The 24,283-nt window shown below is 41.5% G+C and overlaps 1 protein-coding gene across 3 annotated transcripts in view; it reads right to left on the reverse strand.

Annotated features, from left to right (window-relative positions):
* Positions 1–604: 604 nt before the first annotated feature.
* Positions 605–24,283, reverse strand: part of mcamb (melanoma cell adhesion molecule b) — a 30,247-nt gene continuing 6,568 nt past the window's right edge. The window contains exons 3-18 of one of the 3 annotated variants that reach the window (XM_029518331.1): positions 7,396–7,520; positions 7,059–7,290; positions 6,735–6,805; positions 6,555–6,642; positions 6,259–6,438; positions 6,016–6,143; positions 5,737–5,872; positions 5,507–5,622; positions 4,958–5,099; positions 4,568–4,695; positions 4,028–4,169; positions 3,658–3,717; positions 2,468–2,515; positions 1,923–2,046; positions 1,295–1,406; positions 605–1,176 (exon numbers count right to left, since the gene is read on the reverse strand). In XM_029518331.1, coding sequence (XP_029374191.1) covers positions 1,174–1,176; positions 1,295–1,406; positions 1,923–2,046; positions 2,468–2,515; positions 3,658–3,717; positions 4,028–4,169; positions 4,568–4,695; positions 4,958–5,099; positions 5,507–5,622; positions 5,737–5,872; positions 6,016–6,143; positions 6,259–6,438; positions 6,555–6,642; positions 6,735–6,805; positions 7,059–7,290; positions 7,396–7,520 — 1,835 coding nt within the window. In that variant the 3' untranslated portion in view covers positions 605–1,173. The remainder of the gene's footprint in view (positions 1,177–1,294; positions 1,407–1,922; positions 2,047–2,467; positions 2,516–3,657; positions 3,718–4,027; positions 4,170–4,567; positions 4,696–4,957; positions 5,100–5,506; positions 5,623–5,736; positions 5,873–6,015; positions 6,144–6,258; positions 6,439–6,554; positions 6,643–6,734; positions 6,806–7,058; positions 7,291–7,395; positions 7,521–24,283) is intronic. The other 2 variants (XM_029518332.1, XM_029518334.1) reach the window with 2 other exon arrangements.

The raw sequence follows: 24,283 nt of genomic DNA on the forward strand, positions 1-24,283 counted from the left end.
AAGATTAAAGATCACACAGAAATACCCCCTATTCACCTACACACATTCAACAAAACAGGGGTTTCACATTAGATAAGCAACAACACAACTCCATTTAGAGAAACAAATCCAAAACAAAATCAGTGCACTGAGCATTAAATATAAGCACAAAATGTGGAGTTTCTTGATGTAATTTAAGGCCTCTGCAACTCCTCTAACCTGACTTATGGCAAAGCTGGAGCTCAAACACACACAAGATATCAAAAATAGATTGTAGGGTAAAGAAACAGTAACAAAACAAGAACTACAACTAACGTCAGCCCTCAAAAGTCAAATCCTGAACAGATTATTCACCTGTCTTGAAAAAATATTTTACTTAATATACACAAACTGAGGCGTGTAAAGCTATTTAAAAAAAAAAAAAAAAAAAAAGATGTGATGAAATGACCTAAAAGTTTGTTTTCAGTGCGAGAAGACTAAATTGTGGGCAAGGGAGGAAGTGGCAGGGTGGGCGTATCCCACAAGATGTTCAGTGTACGGACTTAAGCAAAACAGAAAACAGGCAAAAATATAAAAAAATGAGGGATACAACTGTCAACACTTTTCCTGCTCCATTGAGAGCACCAGAACAAATTATAACACTATCTGGTTTTTGATTTTTGGGTGTTTTTTTTTTTTTTTTTGTTTTTTTCTATTGTGTTATTTTAAATAGAGAAATATATACACTGATTATGATATATACACTTTATAAAGAGCAGTTCTCTTCAGTGATTGCTTTGCCTGAGGTGATGCTTAGTCAGGTGTAGTTAAAAAAAAAAAAAAGTCCCTGGTCAACTTTGTGCTCTAATAATTATTCTACAGACTATCAGCAGTTTACAAGGATCTTTGGTTTGAAGGTGGAGGACTTAATAGCAGATTTGATGTTGTGAAGAGATCAAATCTCACTCCTCATTAAAGCTTGAGTGCATTCAGAGAGAGATGTGCTGGGCTGTAAAGGACTCTAAGCAAAAGCTGCAGCCTGGAATGATTTGAGTCGCAAATCAGTAAATTCACTGACGGACAACTGAGCTTCTCTGCGATGTAACTCTGGAAAATGAGATCTAGGGAAAGTCTGGAGGCAGGAGAACAGGAGCAGCTGTTGGTGTGTATAAAGTCACCTCGTCACCTTTGCACGTCCGGGACCTCACCTCCCCTTTACTGCAGGGTGCAAACAGACATCACAACACACAGACAAGGAGAATGTGTAAAAAATGTTAATTGGATAATCAGATCAACACGGAAACAGAGCAATCTTTGGCCTGAGCCAGGTCTCTACCTGATCACTGGAAAGTTGTTTTTCACCGTTAACACCGAGGAGAATCGCTTCCTCTGTGTTGTCACTCTTCATCTCCACCACGGTGTTATCTTTTTTGGACTTCTCTTTGGTGCTGCCAAGAAAAATTGATCATGAAACTTAGGAACATGCATATTGTAATATGTTGTTCAATCATTAATGAGTGACAAACTCTGTGAGTTGGTGTTAGTGATGTTTTGTTTTTGTTTTTTTTTATTGAAAAATGAAGCATCACAAATATTGCTGCCAAATTATGACTTTCTCGCATTTCCTCCACATTCTGTGTGAATACCGTAATGATGTGTTTCATATTAACTGATGATTTACAGTCCTGTAACAAATAATGCTGACAGTACTAAAGACAAAATAAGAATGAATGCTTCCAAATACATGAGACAATGATTCAGCGAGCCATAGTCGTGTGATAAGAAGACACGAGCTGGCTCTGTGCTGATGGTTAACAAATTCGTTTTCCCCTCCCTCACTTTTTACAAGTCAGTTTGTATTGTGAAATACTCCTGTGATAAATTAGCCGTTGTAATAACTTTTCCCTATTTCAACATCATAAACATCATATTCTTCTGAATCAAGCTCCTCTGATTGCACTCACAGGTCTTTCTTTCCAGATCGGCCACAGATCTTTCCCTTTTTGTAGAGGAAGTAGAGCACACTCCCTAAAATGGCCAGCAGCAGGACACAGGTAATGATGACTGCAATGATGACACCAGTTCCCCCTGGCGGAGAAGAAGCACAACAACAAACGGCGTTATCGACTACAGAGATGACAGCAGGAGACTGGAGAGGCGGATTCAGGATGGCTTTGAGCAGGCTGTGCAGTGTTGGACAGTGTGTGGGAACAGCAGGCGCTATTTTGCAAAGTGCAGCATTGACATTCTTCAGGTGACTTTAAACCCGGCAACCTGAAGAAAGGAAGGTACCCAGTTCAGGAGTGTAGGAAATGCAGATACAACAGCCAGAGGACATGCACAGGAAAGATGATTCGTGAATCATAGATAGTTTGAGGTTCATTGGTGGATGAGTAGGTGGGGGGGGGTCTGGTAAAAGGCAGGTGCTGTGTTGGAGCAGTGGAAAGAAGCTTTTTTTGCTTTGAGATTGAGAGGCGAGGAACAATCTGCAGCAACCGAGCATACAAACCTGTCCCTGTCTTGTTTTTCTCTGGTGGGTCAACAGTTTCTGTATTGACTGAGAAAAACCATAAAAGTGAGATCAGTCAGTGGTTGAATGTTTTAAATGGACACACACATTCACCAGGCAGTTTAGATCTTCAGCAGAAGTGAGCTGAATACAGTAAGTGTTTCATTCAAGAATATCTTATCGATTGTTTCAAACTAAACATCTACTGTCACTGTGGTCACTAGCACAGTCAGTCATTTCCAGAGCAGCGGGGCCGAGCTGCCCTGTTTAATCTCATTTAACCCCCCTTTTGCGAGAAACAACAACCCAGAACAGTTTTCCTCTGAGGGGCTGGCTATTTCCTAACATGACGTAGACTAGAGAGAGAGAGGTTCATGAAGAGGGAGAGAGAAAACACAAGGCAGCGGCTGTAATGGGAGTCAGGAGACTCGCTCTTTAAAGCATCAGCTGCTGCGGAGAGTCATGCCGATTTCATGTGTGTTTGTGAGCTGTGGATGTAGCTGCACACCATAAGGTTAACCTGAATGCTCCTCTTTGCAGAGAGTAAACCATGTTGGTTTTAATCCGATGTAAATGGCCACTTTTTGGGTGAGAAACATTGTTTCATGCTTGTTTCAAGTTATCGCATTCACACAATTTGTGAAACTCATATACAGTAGCAGTCAAATGTTTGGCCATACCTTCCTTTTCATTCAAATGGGAAAGTGTGACCAAATGTTGGTCACACTTGGGCTGTGTGTATATATATATATTGCATGTAACATCCTATATAAGCTAATGACATTTGGTTTATAATACCAGGAGGAAAATGCACGAGGGCTTCAGCAACAACTTAGTCAGTAAGGACCCTTGCAGCAATAAACAGCTTCTGTAATATCAGCCATTTAAGACAGTGACAAGCTGTGGAAACGATAATAATTTAACCAGAACTGCTGTAGCCTTGATGTGCACCTTAGTTTTACTTTCTCACTCTCTTTTTTTCTGTCTGACAGAACCAGACTGGGAATGAGAGGAAGTCTGTAACCCATGTTGACGATGGCCACTTGAGGTGTCTTGCTCAACACTTGAATCAACGTTTTTTTTTTTTTTTTTTTTTATGCAATTTACTTTTCTAGCATGATTTATATGAACAGTTTTGAAGTTGATTTGTATTTGAAGTCGATTGCACTACAGCCTGCCTGGGGTCTTACCTGTGGGAGTGGAAATGGTAGTGCTAGTTGTTGTGGTGGCTTGTGTTGTGGTCTGTGTAGCTGAAAACAGGTAGAGGACAGACGGGAGGAATCTCACTGATAACAGACTGGGGGAGGAGGGGTGAACAAGACACAGAACTCCTCTTCCGAAATAACAGACAACACTCAGTGAGAGGTCAAAAATCGCAGACAAGACATCACAGCCCAAGACGGAACTTGATTCTTCCAGACAACATAAAAATAAACAAAGAAGTGACAAAAACAAGAAGGGGAAGAGCTGAAGGAAAGGGGGGAGGTGGGGAGGACGACAAGACTAAAAAATGTAGAAACACACTACAGGGACAGGAAGTGCAGACGGTGAGGGACTCACTGGCTTTGATTCTGTAGGTCATTGCATCAGCACCATAATCATTGGAGGCATTGCAAAAAACTGTGAGGTCAGAGGTGACTTTGACACTGACCACACTCCGAGTCCCCTTCTCAGTGTTCTCATGGGAGGTTGCCTTCACGGGCTGGTTAAAAAAATAAAAAAATAAAGGCAGAGAGAAAAAACAAGTTGACCAACTTTCATTCATTAAAAAATATCAATAAATAAATTGTGACACCTCCCAACACATAAAGCCAAAATGGTGAACATGGAAAACCTAAAAGTCAGCATGTAGGTACTTTAGCATTTAACTCGTTTCTAAGGAGGCATGGCTCCTAGGCGTAATTCTGCAGATTTTTTAGTATGCTATCTTCAGGACCATGGTCTGACTGAACAGCAGGACTGTGGGCTCCTTCAGTCTGTGACGGGATGTCTTAGAGTCACAGTGATCGATTTTGTGCTACCTCCGATCTAATGAGCATCCACATAAGCCCATGCTGTATCTGTTGACGTTGAGAGAGGAGACACTTCCCTCTGTTGTACCTTTCCATCAGAGGTAGTCCAGGTAATGTCGGGAGCAGGGAAACCTTTGGCGACACAGCTCAGCTCCACTGATTTCTCAAAATTCACTTCGATCTCCGTGTTGTCCAGCTTCATGATCTCTGGTGGGCCTGGAGACAGAGGTGTGAGAAATAACCTCAAAAATTGTTCTTACACAACTACAATAATTACCGCACCTGCTGCAAACACACAAATGCCTTATTTTACAAACTGACTCACTAACCAAAAAAAATCTAGTGATTTCATGCAGAAAAATAAAACCCCTATAAACTGATGATGAAATGGAAGTATTTTTTAAATAACAATAGATTGATTGGGGACCAGAGAGCATTGTCATTTTCAGCATCCAACAGTATCTGTGAACACACTCGCCTTTAACATTAACATGCAGGCTGCCGCGGGTTTCCATGTCCTCAATCTCAGGTACAGTCACCACACACACATACGTCCCTGCTGTGTCAAACGTGGCGTCCTTCAGGATCAAAGTGTGACCCTTCAAAATCTCTTGTCCATCCTGCACAGACCAGGGAATGAAAAGGACGCATTTAACATCCACATCTGAGAACATCGACCTACCAAACGACTGTTAACCAGTCAAAGGACAGGAGCTTTTAGATTAACCAAAGTTTAACATTTGCAGCTCCAACTCTGGGCTGCACTTTCTAAAGATGTTCACGAATAAACTTCATTTCTGGATAAGACAAACCAACTTAACCTTCTATTATTATAATATTATTATTTTAAAAAGTAATTAGTAACCAAAATAATTTTTTTTTTTTTTTTCCTCAAGCATATGTACCTCAACACTGGAGTTATTTATGTTTGGATTAAGGCTACTTAGTTACGTTCTGTTAACAGAGACAACTGATGCAGTATCTGAAGCAAAGTTGCACAACAAGCTGAGGTGTGTGTGTGTGTGACCTTAAACCAGGCTGTGTGTGTCTGGAGAGAAGAGAGGGCGTTGCAGGTGGCTTTCAGTTCCTGCCCTTGGGCCAGCATCATGGACTCTTTGGGAGTCACCACAGCAGGATCGAGAACTACACGCACCGCAGAGAGAGAAACAACATTTCCAATCGGAGACATACAGCCACACAGCAGATAAAAAGCGATTGTTATCATGGTCACAAATCAGGTGAGTGCAGATTTCTTACAGTTGACGGACAATGTGACATTTCCAGAGACATTTATCAATGTGTCCATGTCCAAGGAGGTGCACTGGTAAACTCCACTGGCTCCACGAGTCACATTATCCAACACCAACACGTTGTTCTCTAAAGAGTAATCATCCTACAAAAAGCCAAAGTATGAACAATAACTTTTGAGACAAAAGGATCTTCAAGACCGTCCATCAAGAGCTCTGGCAGAACTACTGATGGATCCCTAACAACAGGTGCTGGAATCAAAAGCATTGAAAATCTTGATTTTCTTACATTTCCATGCACGATCGCCAGCTCTGATGCAATATTGCCGTTGTCATGGCAGTGAAGCTCAACTGAGTCCCCTTCCTTGATCTTGCCCTTTGGTGACTCTACCCACACACTTACAGCTGTGGGGGGGTCTGAAACAAAGAGAGGATGTCAAGGTCAGACCACAAAGTTGAACTTTAACGTGTGGAAAGTGTGTTTGCTGGAACAACCATCACACTTTTAAAATAGTGTGTGTGTATAACTCACAGAAAACAGTGATGTTGACATGACTGGTCTCGATCATCCTCATCCCTCCAGGAATATAGAAGGTGATCTCGCAGTAGAAGAGAGCATCCTTGTCGCTCTTCTGCACCTTCATGCTCAGCTCACTCCTCACTGAGAACAGACCGCTGGACTCAATAGTCCTGCTGGACGTGACTGTGACCTCTGAACACCAATCACGTGCACACACGAGAGAAAAAGAGAGCCACATGAGAAAAACGCATTCAATCATTTTGTGGACAGAGAAATGTTTTGAAGATGTCGATGTGAACTCTCCCCACCATCCGGAATAGTGCGAAGTGGAGTTTTGTCTCTGTACCAAGTGATGTTTGGCTTGGGGAAGCCATTTTTGACCTCGCAGACCCCGATCTGTGGGAGTACAAATTCAAAAAAATGAAACTGTAGCCTGGTGGTCATGTCAATGTTTATAAACTGATGCTGATGACTTAAAGCTTGTTTGCCTTGGATGGGCTATCTTCAGTGACTGACACTCCTGACGGAACAACCTCGATGGTAGGATGTTTCGGGGTTTCTGCACAGGATAAAAGAAATTAATCAAGAACCTGAGCAGAATGACCACCTGACAGATTTAAGAAACAAAAAAAGAAAAAACGCCTGACACTTTCTGACACAAGAACAATTTTTATCTTTGTTCATAACTCTTAATCTTAACTCTGCAGCAGGATCCACAGTAGTCTCAGCCTCTCAGTTTATTTGATGATCCTCAGTCTTTCATCTACTGTCAGCCTGTATCTGCAGCTGTGAACACGTCATCTCAGTCTTACCAAACACCTTCAGTTTGGTGCGTCCTTCGCCCTCCCCAGCCGTAAGACTTTTGACGAAACAGATGAAATCCAGTTCGTCAGCCAGCTGCACATCTTTGATAGTCAACACCACCTCTCTGCTGGCGTCACTACTGCTCATGTTGATCCGGTTAGTGAACGGTGTGCCCTGGCTGACAATCTTCATGTTGCTGTCCTGGAAGTAGATGTTCTGCCTCTCACCTGAGCGGGTCGCCTAAACATTAGAGGCGGAGCACATCAAATTTCACAGGTATAGATGCATTAATCTGTGTGTCTGTGTGTGTGTGTGTGTGTGTGAATCCGCATTGATGAAACTCACATAGAGCCACATTATGGTTATCCCACCGACATCATCTTCTGATTTGTACATGCAGGTGATCCGAGCGGTGTCTCCCCTGAACACCTCCACTCTGTCCTCCATGGACACCTCCACAGCAGCCCATGCTGGGAAAGACACAATAAAGATGTCATTGAATGCATCTTAATCATTTAACATGTTTTAATCATTTTCATTTTCTTAAAAAAAAAAAAAAAATTCATAAAAAAATAAAATAAATAAAATAATAATTAAATGAAGCTGAGGCTCCAGGATTCGCTGGTCGCCTTTGACAACCAACGGTTGAACAGACTGAGTGAGAGCTGAGCCAGCAACTTCATGTCCTTCATGCATGTTACAATTTATTCATTAAATGATTACATTTATCAGCTCACCCACTTTCCCACTGCAGCATTTCCACGCAGACTTTTTTGACCATAAATTGCAAATATCATTAGAACATTTGCAGTGTTTTCCAAAAATCTGAGACAAACATGGTATATACATATATGGCATATACATATCGACCACAACAAGCATTTTGACTGGAATATGCATAAATAGGCTGATGTCATTCTAATGAAGCTTCATCCAACTCAACCTGAAAAACCTGACAGCTGAAGAAAACACATAACTGCCCCATCCACAACCTGCTGACATAAACTCAACTGAAGGATGGGGCCAAAATAAAGAGAGAAGGAAGTCATGAGGGGTCAAAGGGAAGAGAGAGATGCTATGACAGGAATGAGGAGCCCACCCATGTCCACATTAATGTGCTGCATTCCACCATGTCACCCTCTCACAGGAAGAAAGGCTCAATTTACAGGCAGCATAGTGGCTCCACTGTTCCTTCGTGGTGCGTCTCTGAGCAACCAGTGGTTTCCCCCTTCCAGCGTCTCCTGCCATGATGCATCTTACTAGTTTGTAGGGAGGACCCCGAGTTACACGGCACATCGCACTGTCTCACTAGATGTATGAGATGCCGGCCGGCGCTGTAGCCTGGGAATATGAGGCGGCCATGTTTGATTTAGCCTCCACTGAGTGGCTGTTCATTGTGTCGGAGAACTTTTCTCATGAGATATGTGAGGGCGGAAAATGTTTAGTGTCAAGTACTGCTTGAGAAAATGCAAATGTGAATCATCTGTGTCCTTCAGTGCCCTTTATAAACATCGTTTCACCTTTACTTACTTAATTAATGAAGGGATTTATTAGTTTTAGACAGTGTGCATTTGATTAAGTTTATAATCGCATGTTTTTTAAATAATAAATAGATGAATTCTTGAGTTATGGCCAAACACATGCTTTAGGTATTCACATGGAATTTGATCTTTTACCAACAAAATCTCTCAAGCTGTTCATGACTTATTTCTCTCATGAAAATGGGACCAATGGACAGACAGCCACATAAAATCCACAGCTGCCGTCAGCATAAAAAATGATCAAATGTGTATTCCTCCAGTTAAGTGAATAACTGTAACACCAGGGCTGCCTGATGAGGAGCTGATTATCCAGACATATCCCCTCTACACGCCTGGCTTCTCCGTTTATCCCATCGCTATCTGAAAAATGAACATTTACTGCTGTCCCCTGAACTGCCCCTCCGACTGCTGCAGAACCAACAAGTTCCTAAAACTTGTTCTTCCCATTTTAACTGGCTCCTCACATCTTTCCCTCTTTTTTCCCCCCTGCCTGCCTCTCTCCCTGCTGTGTGTTGCTGTTTACCACTGGCTAATGGAACTGGACAGATGCTTTCCTGTTAAAGAAATCCAATTAGTCTCCCCAACATAGACATTTCCTGGCCATTAGTGATGAAAGGACAACGCTGACTCACTTGCAGCATCCTTTCCTCCACCTGAGCTGTTCACCTACAGTGAAGAGTGCACAGGCCGGGTGAAAACTCAGATTCTGCGTTGCAGTTCATAACGAAAGCTCAAACTCTCTCACCCATCCTGTCTGTCAGCCAGAGCATCTTTACCCACAAGGATCTCGATCAAATTTTCTTCGAAATTTGATCTGTATTCATCTCCATAATGCATCTGTCAAAGATGTTGGCTCTCTAAGGCCTCAGATCGATCCTTTCTGATGATGAGAGGGAAGAGTCCATGCACATTGGATAATAATCCTAAATCAGCACGACAGAAGAAAAACCGAGCGCCCACCCTTGAAAGCTTTGGGCTCTCTAGTTTTATAGTCTCCCCTTAGCAAGCAAAGGAAAATGCATTCATCCCAAGACAACAATTTCACATGCCCAGTGTATGATTTGCACAAGAGAGGAGAAAAATGTCTGCACTCAAAACAAGGAGAGGAGAAGATAGAAGATGTGAAAAAAATCTAATTTTGTTTCTCAGCAGAATTACTTATTTGAGTAATGGCTCACTGTTAATAGTCTGCAAGTAGTCATTTTCATTTAATTTCATTTTCTTCACCAGGACGATGAATCCTGACTCAAGGTCAAAGTAAAGTTTATTGTCAATCAGACCATACAACAAGAACTTGCACAGCAGAATGAAACTGACTCACCAATCATCCTCCTGGAGCATCATGCTCTTGTCAATGTGAAAGTAGCTGCTTCACAGAGTAAACACTAATTCTTACACACAGCTTCGGCATCACCTTCAGAAGCTCTGCTGCTTGACGTTAAATGGGTCTGACATTTTTTGTCTTAGATGTGTGCAGTTGAAATGGCTCCTCCCTAAAGCCAATGGCAAATTTTTCTATAAGTGAGCTGCGGCTGGTACTTTACGATGGTCATGTTTTCATACCTAGGCCAACCCATATTTGTGTAAAGGATAAATAAAAGTGGTGGAAGCTTTGCTGTCTCTCTCACTGTGGCTGTCACAATAAAGGCAAAAAAGTGACTTGATTGAATCCAGAATATTTTCACTTCAATTCAGCAAGAACACTTTAGCTACAAACAGACTCCCTTTACAGAAAGTGGAAAAATCCTTATTTCAAGCACAGAGCTAATTACATTTCCACAGAAACATGAAAGACACCAGTTAAAATGATATTTTTCATTGATTTATGAGGCAGTCTGGTTCACACACTGACACACAGGTACACATGCACATTGTGCGCACACGTCAGCTTTTTGAAGGTCAGTGATCAACAGTGTGTCAGTGCTGATCATCGAGCTTCAAAAAGCTGCAGTGCGTAAAGCTGAAAGCGAACTCTCAACAGAAACTACCGTCGCATTTCAGCTGTTCCCCCATAAAACAAGGCTCATCCTGCAAAGAGGATGGATTGTTTTCAAAGGGTTAGGAACCGTAAAAGATAAGACAAAATAAGGCAAACAACACAGCCCTTGTAAAGGAGAGCAGAGGCAGGCAGGATGACCTCAGAGGGAAGTCATATCAAAGACATTGTGTACTGTAACAAATGGCTGTGAGTTCACTGTAGACAACACCTCTGTCGGTGGACACAGATGATAAGACAGGTTTCTGCCAGGCTCTGCACCTCTGTGGCTACGAAATGTCTTCATTTATACATCTGAGTAAGGCAGTCTTTGATAAACACAGGAAGCTAATGTTGGGTATCAGCAGATACAAACCAACAGCCGAATACATACAATTCGGTTTTCTGGACTTCATGAACTCGAGTGTGGTGGAGTAGTGAGTGACAGGAAAGATGGTATGCTGCAGAGGGGCCAGGCTACAGTGATAAGGACTGAGGCTTGGCTGTGGTACAGTCTCGACTGGGTGGGGCGCCCCGGCATCCTTCCAGCAGAATATTTTAAGCTTTCAGTCGACACTCTGACAGGTACGGTGGGCAGATGGGAAGTGGCATCTGTTTTGACACTTTTAACCATGAAACAGTTATTGACAGGCTACAGCTCAACCACCCCCCCCCCACCACCACCCATCTACTCTGACAACCAACCAATACCACAGATGGCCATTGGTGGAGAAGAAAAGAGGACATTGACCTTCAGCACACAAAGTGGAATTAATAGCAGATAGACTCTGATAGACACAATATGAATAGCTGGGCTGAGTCAACAGGATACTGACTGAATTGTGCTGCAGGAAAAGTAATTAGAAGAGGATGTGTGAATTCCAGCACAGGTTTGAACCTTGGAATCAGAAACATCCTGTGCTCAAACTTGACATTTTGAACTGAGAGCAGGGCGGTGTAAAAGGCTATGGCTTAATTTTGAAGGACCAAAAAAATAGTGGTCTTGTTATGGTGATGGAGGAAAAGGCAGGAGGTCACTGAAATCATTAGACATAATTGGTGTTCACTACAACCGCCATATATCTTTTAAATGGCTGGACAATACATAAAGAAAGCTCTTCATCCAACTAAGAAAAAGCCAGACCAAAGCAGAGGCAACTACAGATGGGATGATGGAAGAGGAAGCACACACATATGTGCTAACTGGGACAAATGATTGCTGAACAGCGACCCGAGCTTGAGATTTAGTCCAGCACTAAACACATTATTACACAGTCTGCGAATGCCTCAGTGCACAACTCTCACATGATACACATCACTACTCTGTGTTTGTCTCATTCACTGTCCATGTACTTTCTGGGATTTCTCGAAAGGTAACTATGTCCTCTGGTATCCATGTGCCCATCTTAAAGAGAGAGCATTTGTTTTGGTTTTCAAAGTCCTTACACAATCTGTTTCTTCTTTTACAAGGTTCGATATGTAGTGTATTAATATTTGCATACCAAGGATTCTCAGCACTTCAACTCTAATTAATGTTTAATTTATGTCTGCAAAGATGAGACTACAGTGAAAGGCAGGAGGAAAAAAAATAAGATGTGGTTTCCAAGAAAAAAAAAAAAAAAACAAACAAACTCAGTGATAAATTGTAAATAAAAAAGTGATAAATTATATGAACCACAATCAGTTTCTTTCTCTTCTTGTTTTTTTTAAGATCCATGTCATTTCGCTCTGCACGATTGGATCAGCCTTATCACACCACAGACTTCCCATAACTTCTGCCCACAGTGACAAAGTTATAGCCTACTTTACGATCAGACCTAGCAATTACAGAGTGCTTGTGATTTTTGCCCACAAGCTTCATAGGGATCCACATTTTGGAGACGAATTGCCATTTAGACAAAGACAACAAATTACTTGCAACGTCAACTGAAACACCATTCAATCTGAACCTGTTTCCCAGCGGATGAAAGATATTCTGTGAAATGAAGAGCCTATCACCTTCTCAATCAACCTACTGACACTATTTTTTAAAGATGCTTGTGATTATCAGATCAAGCTCATTTAACAGTTAAGCATCTTGAATTGGCTGGGTATATTCATGCATATGGTAAATAATCAAATGATTACTATAATCGGCTCAGGTACTCCACTCTATACAGCAAGTGGCAGCATTTCTGCTCTAATGAATATCAGAGATTTTTTTATTATAAATGTACACATTCTTGGAAAATTATGGCCTCCTTCCACAGCCCCATTTTTTACCCACACACACCCATCATCACAAGGGGCAAGTACAAATGTGAGGGTAATTAAACCCAACAATAATTGAGGGTTTACTGTGTTTTATTGGTGCTATATAATAAATTCACCTCCGGGCTGCTTTGTACTGAAACACAGTGTGGGTACCACCATGTATATCACTTGAAACCAATTATTTCCATTCAGACATGCCAGTGAAATGAAAAGACAGCTCAGGGACGTGTTTCCAGCCCTGTCACATCTAAGAATAACAAAGGCCTATCAAGCATGTTTGCTTACATGATGCAGCAGACTTACAGTGCACTGACCTGACTGGCACCAGAAATAGTAGCTGTACTTCAGCACAGGGTGAGACAGAAAGAGGGATCATGGGAAAATAGAGCCTCAGTCGGGCTGTTCTTTGTGTCAATAACAAACAGGTCTAAGAGTGAATAAAGTAGAGTTAACATGAGAAAACACATTAAAAAAGAGCAAGAACTAACAGAGGTAGGACAAGAAGTGTTTGAAAGTGTCTGGTTGTCTGTTGTTGTTGTTTGTGGCCTCTGACATTTATCGCAGCAGTCCCTCAGTGGCACACGTACAGTGAGAAGGAAACATAATCAAGCTGAAGATAACAACTCTCCTGAGTGAGAGAAGAAACACGGAGAGTCGGATTACTAAAGAAAAATGTCTGGCTTTCCACTTTGCTTCCGACAAGCTTCAGGGAAATGTGAAATTTATCTAATTCATGTCACATAAGGACACCTTCGTGTGTTCTGCTGTATTTGTTCCACTCTGCATTGGACTTATTTCAAAATATCAGAAAAAAATCTGACACACAAAAAGAAGCATGGACGTTCCAGCTGATAAACTGTGAAGTTATGGCTGTGAAACGTTGAATAATTATCTTTTAGTTACTCTTTTATCTAGTTAGTGTGTTCCTGTGTTTCCTGTAACTGCTTCACTGCTTCTTTTTTTTTTTTACCTCATGCGAAAATTTCATTAAATATGCAGATTTCCTTAGCTTGATTATGTTGCCACATTGAACTATATGTGAACTATGTGAACTATAGCAGACATCTTTCCCTTTCTCTCATGCTGTCCTCTCCTTTTTCAGCCAACAAGCTGCACAATTAACCTGTCTCAGGTGCATCTGGAGCTAAAGCTCATTGCTTTGATGAGGCACGCTTCATTTACAGTTCACACCAGTGATTAGAGAGGAAAGCATTTCATCCCATTTGAAAGATTCTTAGTAGTACAAGATAAGAGTATTTTCCTTGTTGTCCTGTTTTGGAACAGTGAAGTGCAATCGTAGCAAGGATGCGTATCCTATCTGAGGGAGGGAGAGCCCCCTCCCACTTTAAAACTGTTTACTCCCAGCGGCGTTACATAATTTGGTTCACGAGCTGAATGATACAAAAGAATATATGAGAGGTCTTTGAAACACAAAAAGTCTGTTACATGACTATCATTAGATAGGACTTTAGTGCACACACAAACACCTCTGTCTCAAATAAAATAACGGCATCAAAAACCAGTGACTAGTGCTGTCCGTAATTAATTTCATATGTCAACAAAACCCCCCCCAACTTTGGACTTTTTGACCCAGTTGGCTTTCATTTATTAATGTGGATTGAGTAAGATGCTCCATTCCCACCTTGTTGACTGCACACTGTAATTCTCCAGAAGTAAAATGACAGAGCATGTTGATGGATAATCCACGAAAAAAGCTAAAAACATCTGAGCAATCACATGTTTTCAGTATATTTTCAGTGGTGACTATTTACATAATCATCATCCACTGGATTGACTGAAACATTTACTTGCTTTATATTCATTTCAATAGATAAAGGTTCCACTCCTTCAAATTGAAGTCAGTTCAGACATCAGGCCTATCGCTAAATGTTCATCACGTAGAACAGCAGCTATCGAAAATACACACTTTCAAAAGAGAGCAAAGGGGCGTCGTAAGACAGGTTCGTCCTGAGGGTCCTGTGAGACTGAAATATCATCCATGTGGTTCAGTTAAAGTAACAATAGTTTGTTCAAAGGCTTATAAGATGCTGGAAAACCTGCACTTTTTCGAGATGATGTTGTGACGTTGTGTAGTAAAGATTGAGATTGATTAAGCTCACTGAGTTGTTTTTGTGTTAGTATCCATTCAAGTGAATGGGAAGTCTGCGTTTTTTTAATGCTAAAGTCAGTCTGAACTCAGCCTCAGACAATTTATCAACAGAGAGGAAACTGACACTTTAACTGATGCCGTAAATAACCAGTAGATGTGTTACAGTGTTGTCCTTTGTAGGCAGCCTGCGCGGCTCAGGTGTTTTAGGTACGGACACAGTGAGATGGACAGTGGCAGCTGCAGCAGGCAAGCTGAACATTCCCATGATAGCTTCGAGAAAACAAGGTCAACTTGTCACTCAGACCTGGCAGACATTTTCCCCAGCACCACACACACACACAAACACAGATCCCCAGGGTGCTGGAGCCAAGTGCCGGCAGTATCCACTCAACATGCCATCAGAGTTAATGATTACCAAAAGGCAGAGGAGACATGACAAAGAATGTAAATACAGCGGAGCGGATCACTGTGGACCACACAGCGGGGGAGACGAGGAGAGAGTCCCATCACTCTTTTTTTCCTCTTGGTGATCTGATGCTACATTCCAGTTGAACAGACCACCTGTTGCAGAGATCAACCGCAGTTCACCAGATTCAGCAGCTCATTAGAATCTGTTCATCATTCGCACGGCTCATGTGATTTACAACTTGTACGACTGTACAGAAATAAAGCTCTTACTGTTAAAATGAGCGATGTGTGTTTGAACACCCAATAGTTCAGCAGAGCAGCGACAAGATGGACTTCTTGGTGCGTTTTACAGTCTCAGTTCAGCAGCTGTCGCAGTACATACCCGAATGTCTTCCATCAGCCAAAACTCCTAATGCAAACTGACTGAAGACAAAACTACAAGCAAAGTCTGTCCTGCGACACAGACAATGAACTTGAGCGCGACATTGTTTCAACGGATTTGCTTCAGGAGAATCACCTTCTCACCAATCTCTCTCTTCTTTTCTTGAGAAAACTCTCTCATTTTGCACTTTGGTGTCCTTTCACTTGCTGACATTCACCTTAAACTACGTTAAGGATAGCTCTGTTGCTGCAATAACAATAATCATTTTTGTTCCCCTTTAAAAGTCAGAATACCTGCAGTGGAAAAGGTCGTTACAGTTTCACTATTTTTATATTTTTATTTTTTCAAAAAACACCTGAAATAATTAAGACATGGGCTGATGGGAGGGGAATTATTTCTGAGCAGTTTCACTTTCACAACAGTGAATGGCCTTCAGTTGTCATGGGTGGCCCCGTTTTGCTGACTTGCGGCTAATCCCTCTGATAAACAGCTCTTTGGTCAGCGGTTTCAAAGAGAGTTCTCTCTGCTCCAGTCTTTGATAACTTCTTGGCAACAAGGCTGATTCCCCTTTGCTCAAACTTTCCACACTCAGCTATTTCGGTGCACACATATGGGACATGTGATTTCATGTGGGATGCGGCCGTCTTCACATTACCCCCCTCCTCAAAAAAAAAAAAAAAAATGCATTGCTCTCACAAAATCACAAATCTATGCTTAAATGTGCGTGTGAGCAAATCTTTGTGAGCCATTTCCCAATGTCTGCTCCCATGGTGGTACAAACGCCCCCTCCATCCTCTTTCCCACGTCCTATATTACAAGTTTGTCCATATGAGCCACTCTGCGAGCAGGCAGTAAAATAACACGGCCTGTGTGGAGGTATGGGAAAGGCCAACAGAGACCGTATTTCTGTACGACACTGATTGTGACTATGCGGAGAGAGGAAGAGAGAAGGAGAGACAGGGAGTGTGAGGTCTCATGACATGGCCTCACAAGTATGAGACGTGTGTTGCTTGCTGCTGGCATATCACAGCTAAAGATAGATCGCAAGTACACACATATACAAACACGCGGAAAGCTTTTTGCCCATTGACTCACAGGACAAGGTATTCAGCAGCAACTCTCTCCTTTTTTGGTGGTTGCAACAAGTGGCAAAAAAAAAAAAAAAAAAAAAATATTGTTTACTGCTCTTTCTCATCGATTTGCTACAATTGAGCATGTTGGGTTGTATCTGATTACAAAAGTACATATCACGCCATTTATTCTATCTTAGCAAGCACATATTGTTCTGACTAAAGGGCATAACACTTAGATCTTTCTCATTCACGTGCAAACAACATCAGCAGGGTGTCGCCTATATCAGCAGCATGTGGAGGTGGGGGAGTCGTGGTTAGAGCACGCCCCCCATGAAAAGGAGGCTATAAGGCCCTTGTCAGTGATGCCAGTTCAGCTCCAGCTGGTGTCATCTGCTGCATGTCATTCCCGGGTCCCTCTCTCCCATTTCCTGCCACACTTCAAGCTGTCCTATCACACAAGGCCAGAAAAGGCCAGGGAAAAAAGTCAGAGGCGCTAAAGAGCTCAAGAACTCAACAATGCATCCTCCTTGAATACCTATTGCTGCGTTCATGTGAAATAGATGATAAAAAACGGAAAGGATTCCCATTTACAACTTGAAAATACCCATACAGCATGACAATTCAAGTCACTCATATGATTAGAGAGTATGTGGTTACAATGCGTTGACAGCAACAGTAATCTGTTGGACACATCAAACAACACCATGCTGCCGCGAATCCTAATTTACTCAACTCTTCCATATTAAACATAAAGACAGGCATAATGACGCGTGCTGAAACTGTCTCGGTTTCCCAAAACACAAGTTACATTGCATTTACAATAATATGTAACATGCACACAGAATAATGGAGCCATGATGGTTACAGCTGAAAGGTCCAAGCAGTAACTTGAGATTGAGCTCTTTCTGTCTAGGTGACCGTTTCATGGAATCTGCAAAGACTGTGTGAAAAACTTCATGGAAAAAGCAACTTCTTGGGTATTTATAGGCTACCTCCTGCTGTCTCAATAATTTCCTTAAAATGCTCACATGGTTTTCGATGTGTGCCCCATTATATGCTGTTCTCTCTCACAGATATGCTGTTTATACTTGAATGCATGAATGAATGAATAGAATAATGAATAATTAATCGTTCCCTGTGTTGTGTCCAGCCACAACATCCTGTTTCCATGCATAACAGATCACATATTAGAGGTAAATATAACGTTTAAGTCATTTTTACACACCAGCCTCGAGTGAAAATCACCCTCAACAGTGGAATTCAATTCACAGGTAGAATTTAAAATAGTTTTTTGTGCAAACTCTTCAGACAAAACGTTTTCTTCATCACAAACATCACCCTAAGTGCTGCTTGTGACGTGAACTCATCTCTGTCTCACATGTTCCATTTGCCAAAAGCCTTGCCTATTTATCACAGTACAAATAAAAGGTCGATTTAAAATACCTCACATGCTCTGACTGAGGTTCCCAGTGTTGCTGCCGTAACAGAGCGATGAAGACAATGACCTCTTTTTACTGCGTCAGATGTTTCTACTTGGAGAAGGCTGATTCAGATAAAATGAATGAAACTGAATCAAATCATGTCACTTCAATAAATGTCGGCTCTGAGATAGAAAAAAGAAAAAAAAAAATCCGCACATAGTCACAGTTCGTCAGCTTCGTGGAGTCAGCAACATGGGGTCGCCGCTGAGAGGTTGCATTAGGTTAAAAGGATCCTAATGTGCATTACATCAGCACAGAGCATTGTTGGAGGAAAACAACATCCATTATTAAGGAGAGTGTTGAAGTATCAGAGAACAGACAGAGATCCTGGCAGGGCTCTAACCTCTAGCCTTGTGGACTTCCCACACATCAGTCAGGATCTGTGCTCCCAAAGCTTCTAGCGCTTTCTTCTGGATATCTGCAGAGCATCTGAGAGCTGCAAAATATTCACTAAATTGACAGTCTGCAGTCCATCAAAACAGACTGCAACTGTAAGCCCCACCACCAAATGGAGGAAGACCACCTCTCTACGGTGTTGGCAAGAAAAGCGCATCACTGATTTCAATTCATTTCAGTTTTGTAGGTTATGGTCAGTTTTTTGCTCGGCCTCTTTGAAGTTACAGGATCCTGCATGAACAGAACTGTTCTGCTTGTTTCACAAGAATTTCTGAATTTATCAGCTCTGAGAGACAATCGTTGTTTTGCAAAGTCTGATTCTTCATCTGATCTTTAACTTAATGTTATGCTGGACATGCGTAGTGAAATTGTCTGTTTCATCACTTTTCATCGCATGTTTTTGTGCTTCCATGTTGATAGCAGGCAAAAAGTCACTAACTCCCCGTGAAGTCTCGGTAACATCTTGAGGGACTTTGATTTGGAACAAACATTAAGAGACTTGTTTATGGGATTTACATTGTGTACATATATCTGGTATGCCTGGAGGGAATTACATTAAAAGTCATTAGGACTCGGGATAAACAGATTAGTCTCCCATGATGAGTGTGGGCTCATAAAGCATGTTTTTGGTCCTAACCACTAATCATGTGTGATGAAGACATCCAAAGATGTATCCAAAGATGATTTAAGATGCATAAATCTCAAGCTTCAGTGACCAATATTCCTATCGTTCTCACTGTAGATTAATCACAGAGTAAAATGGGCTCAGACATGGAGTCTTCTTCCTGAACTTCACCCCAGCTACATTTCTTTGGTCTCTTCCTGAACAGCAGACACCTTCGGGCCGGTGATGGGTTCTTTAGTGATACATCACTCTCCCTTGACAGCAGCCCAGCAGTGAGTATTCTGCAGTAATTAGCCACGGCCTCTGGTATATGACCAGCCCTCACGATCACACTATCAAGAGGGGCCAAAAGGTGACAGGCAAGGCCCTTTAACCAAGCAGCCAGGGCTTTTCACACATTGGCAACACTTAGCAGGGGAACAGAAAGGGCTCTGTGGGCTTGACCTGAGAGCAGACACTAGAGGAGGAGGAGCACATAAATCTGAATCAGAATATCAAAGAGATGACTTCAGCAGAAATCAATCACAGCAACCAGTGAAGGATTAGTTATCGGTGGATGAGATGATCTTCTGCAGCCATTGATCATCAATGATTTTTATTCACAACAAAAACAAATACTAAAATGCATACAGAAGTTTACCAGCAAAGTAAAAAAAAAAAAAAAAAAAAAAAGAAATTGCCCCCTCTGCTCTGGTTTCAAACCTTCACAGATCTGAAGTGTCTGCCTTTTCCCGTGAGCACCATAAACTGTTCTTGTGAACAAGATGGACTGCATTCTTCTCTGGATTAAATCAATCTCACACTGTAACAGTTTTGCAGGTGTGCCTCCCACTGAAGTCTGGAAACCATGTCTAATGTGTTCTGGACTAAAAAAAAAAAAAAAAAAAAAATCAGGACTGTCTTTGTAGCTTCATGATTTAAGCATCTAATCAGGAACAGAGAGCAAGAAGCGGACACCTTATTTCCTCAGGTACTGGCTTCAGTTTGACATATTATTCTCTATTCTGGTGCATTACGTTTTTATTGATGCTTTCCAGAGTTACATATTTACTGCCTGGATGTCCTGCAGCTCTGAGGATACTATTTTTTTTTTTTAATAAATCTCTCCAATTCTGTCAAAAAAATCCTCATCAAGTAGATTTCTCTGTTTCTCTCCTTTCTGCCTAGTTTTCTCTAACAAAACAAAATGATCAAAGTATACACAATGACAGACTTTGGCATAAAGCAGTACTTTTAAGTGCTTATAGTTACAGTGGCACAAAATTTCCAAAGCCAGCCAAAGCAAAGCAAAGCGGCTCTGACTAAACAACAGCAGGAATTAAATTGGCTAACACTCGTGTGTTGGTATTTGTGGTTGCATTTCTGCCTGTGCAGTTGCTCAGACACAGACTGCGGAGTTAAGGACTATTCTCAGGGCAGATTTGAATTTGGCTAAAATAATATCTCCACATTTTATTCCTTAAATAGTTTGAGGCCAACATTGTCAACTTTAATCATCCTCATGAAAGCAAACATGTGGAGGAGATGTACTACCACGATTATTGTATTTAGGGCATTAAAGCAGCTGTTTTCAGAATGAAACATGGCCAACTTTAAACAATTTCCTTCTAAGGTTTCAGATTATCTGCAATGAAATACTAAACCGGTACTAAACACTAGTTTGACCTTTCACAGAAGGTTGCAAATACACGAGTGCAAATTAAAGGACAAACGGGGCGAGACGCAAACAATCACAACTAAATGTCCCTCAGAGCAAATCAAATTTACTGCATCCCCTCACTGCTCAGACTGCTTTTCTTAATGTCACCTCAGTCACTGTCCCTTTGAAATACATCCTAGCTTAACAAGTTCTGTGACTTCAGTCCTGCCACATAACCGCCACTTATCTTTTTATTTTGTTGTTTTGATTCACAGAATCAATTGGGCCTGCCCAGTGTTTTTATACACAGAAGAAACAGCTGCGTTAATATTATAATATTTCTCACTCATTTAAGATTTTCTTTTTATTTCTCTGCATGGGGGTAGGCTTTATATATATATATATATATATATATATAAAAATAAACCTTATTGGAAAAGTTAAGCAAAATGTGAGTTTGGCGGTGTCACTCAAGTGAACTTTGGCCTGGATGCATTTTGTAATAGACAAATGGCTTATGAACCAGTCTTCCTGTCCGACAGTGGAAATGGTGTCGATTTCACCATTTTGGTAAAACTCAGCAGAGACAGTTAACATTAGGTGTTACAGACCTAAGAATGTTAACTGTCTGAGGCCAAACAAGCATACAGGCGCAATCACTCTGACATTTGAGCCGGTGTGACTGATGAGAGGGAACAACTGGCCATTCTGGGCCCACTAATAACCTTTGACTTAGTGTGAGAAGAGAAAGACAATGGGAAGATTTGAGTAATGGAATTGTAAAGAAGGGTTTAAAAAAAAAAAAAAAAAGTGAAATGTTTGTCTCTTGTCGACTGAAAACGTCATAAAAATGAAACCTTTTTGGTGAGCTGCAGCTGTGCAGATTCATACACAGTGGAAATCTACTTCTGATTTGTTTAGTTTGCACTGTTGGTTGGTGTGCTCAAGTCTTTCCCCACCTGTCAGCTGGAACTGATGGAACCTCGTGGATGAGGTGAAACATCTTCATGAATCTAAAACCCAGTCCAGTCCAATTCAACCTCCACAGAGAACTATGACTTGGATGACAGAGACAACAGACTTAAGATCATTGTCATTTTCCATAACAGCTAATTTGAGACTCATATCTTTATGCTGTCTACTCAGCAAAATGTTTCTTTAGGAGCATCTCTGTTGCAGGTGAAACAAATCTTATTCAATAAAGATTTCAGTGAAACTATACTGGATGATTCTGCACCTCAGGATTTACATCTAATGCCCACGTTCAGTGCAGGAAGTTGCGCTCCAATAAAGCAGCAAAGCAAAACTTAAGAGTATGGTGTTCGGGATGTGTAGTCCGAAGCTTTACGTAAGAGACTGCAGTCATAATGTTGCAGTAATCCCTTAATCTGGGTTTTCTCTGTCAAACCATAACAATGTATAATTTATCCACATGGCCACAGTCTCTATCAGAGCAACCTCGTGCACAGACTCCAGCTCCTGGTGTGAAAAACACTGTAAGCAAACATGATGTGGGATTTGCAGATTCATCTATTATCCATCAGGGCTGCAGGGGGGCTGGAGCCCCCTCGTTGAGCCGCCCTGGACACGTTGCCAGGTTGTCTATCGCAGGGCCAAAATATGGACACAAACAACTATTCATGCTCCACAAAGAAAGGAGGTTCAAACACAGAGGCAACAATGCCTATCACTGCTGAGCCACCCAGGTTTGCAGAATCAGTTTATCAGGCAGTAAGGTTGGATCCATTTAGCAACAACAAATTGAGTCTCCTCAGTCAACTCTACATTAATATTGATGTTTTTGGCTGATAATAGAGTTAAGGTGCATTTCAGGGCAGATACAGCATTGATTTTTGTTTGTCTTTTTGTTATTTTTGACAGTGACCTGAGTTAAACTTAGTGGGAAATGTTACATGACAGAGAAACTTGACTCCTCTGCCTGAGCAGAAATCAGGAAGAAAGAAGAACAATGTGTAACATCTTAGTACGAGTGATAAGTGATGATGGAGATCATTCAGTGATGAACATGCGTGGAGGAAGTAAAAAATAGCAGAGTAAAAAAAACTTGTTGGTTGATGTTCAACACATTTATGCTGTTCCAATTGTTCTCCCTTGCAGAGCATCACACACACACACACACACACACACACACACACACACACACACACACACACACACACACACACACACACACACACACACACACACACACCACTGTAGCACTGAAGCAGGAGCTCCAGTTTTCTTCCACTTGGCAGCCACATCAAACCATAATATTTATAATATACTTAATATTTGTAACAAAAAAAGCCCAAAAAACTTCCAAATGGACATACCACATAAACCCGTCCTGCAATACATGTCCAGTGAAGTTTGCTCTGACTAACTTAACTTCATTTTAGCAGTCTAGACCAGAGGTCCTGGATGTTTCCTGATTCAGATGAGTGACTCCTGATCAGACTTCAGCAGAGCTTGATGACGAGCTGATCATTTGAATCAGGTGTGTTGGAGCAGGACAGTGTCCCTCCAGGACCGGAGCTGGAGACCTCTGGACTGGACCAAACCCCTCCAGAGACAGAGACTGGACCGGATCCCTCCACAGACCGGTTCTTTAGGGCCTCTTTAACTGAAGGTATTTTTGAGCTATACACATCTGTAGCAGAATCACATCAGTGTATTGTATAATGACAATAAAGATACTTTCCTTTCCTGAGTTTCCTTAGGCATTTATTTTCTACTTTTACTTAAGTCATTTTTAAGCAAAATACTTTTGTACTTTTACTTGAGTGGTGAAGTTGTGTACTCTGTCCACCTTTGTTGTTAGGCTTTCTTTTTTACTCCTGCTCTTTTCATCACACTGTCACTGTCCGGCTCACTGATGTTTACATAAGGGGAGAGACGCACAGGTCTGAGATGGGCAAAACCAAATCGGGGGGGCGTCTCTATTACTTCTTCCCGGCTAAATTGAAAGAATCTACCACATTGTTTATAGTACTTAACATTCATTATTGATCATTAAGATATGATGTTGGGGGGGTTATGGTGGGTGGTTTGGATTATTGGGTGGGTTAGGTTGGGTCACCCACCCCATGAATTACGCCTATGGATTTTATGACATAAAGTAGCAGCTCAGGTCAAAACCAAGTACTCCCTCACAACTGACACTTCCATAATTTGTCCTCATTATGTTTGTGTTAATGTTCTGACATTGTTTTCACAGGAACTCACAAAATCATAGCAATTACGTCAAACTTTAGGCCTCCTTGTTTGGAGAAATGCATTTCTGTAGACGCATTAACAATGGCTGCTGCCATCTAAACAGGATGGAGGGCATTCAATAAAATGTATCT

The sequence above is a fragment of the Echeneis naucrates genome, chromosome 13, assembly GCF_900963305.1.
Source record: "Echeneis naucrates chromosome 13, fEcheNa1.1, whole genome shotgun sequence".
Classification (NCBI taxonomy): Eukaryota; Metazoa; Chordata; class Actinopteri; order Carangiformes; family Echeneidae; genus Echeneis; species Echeneis naucrates.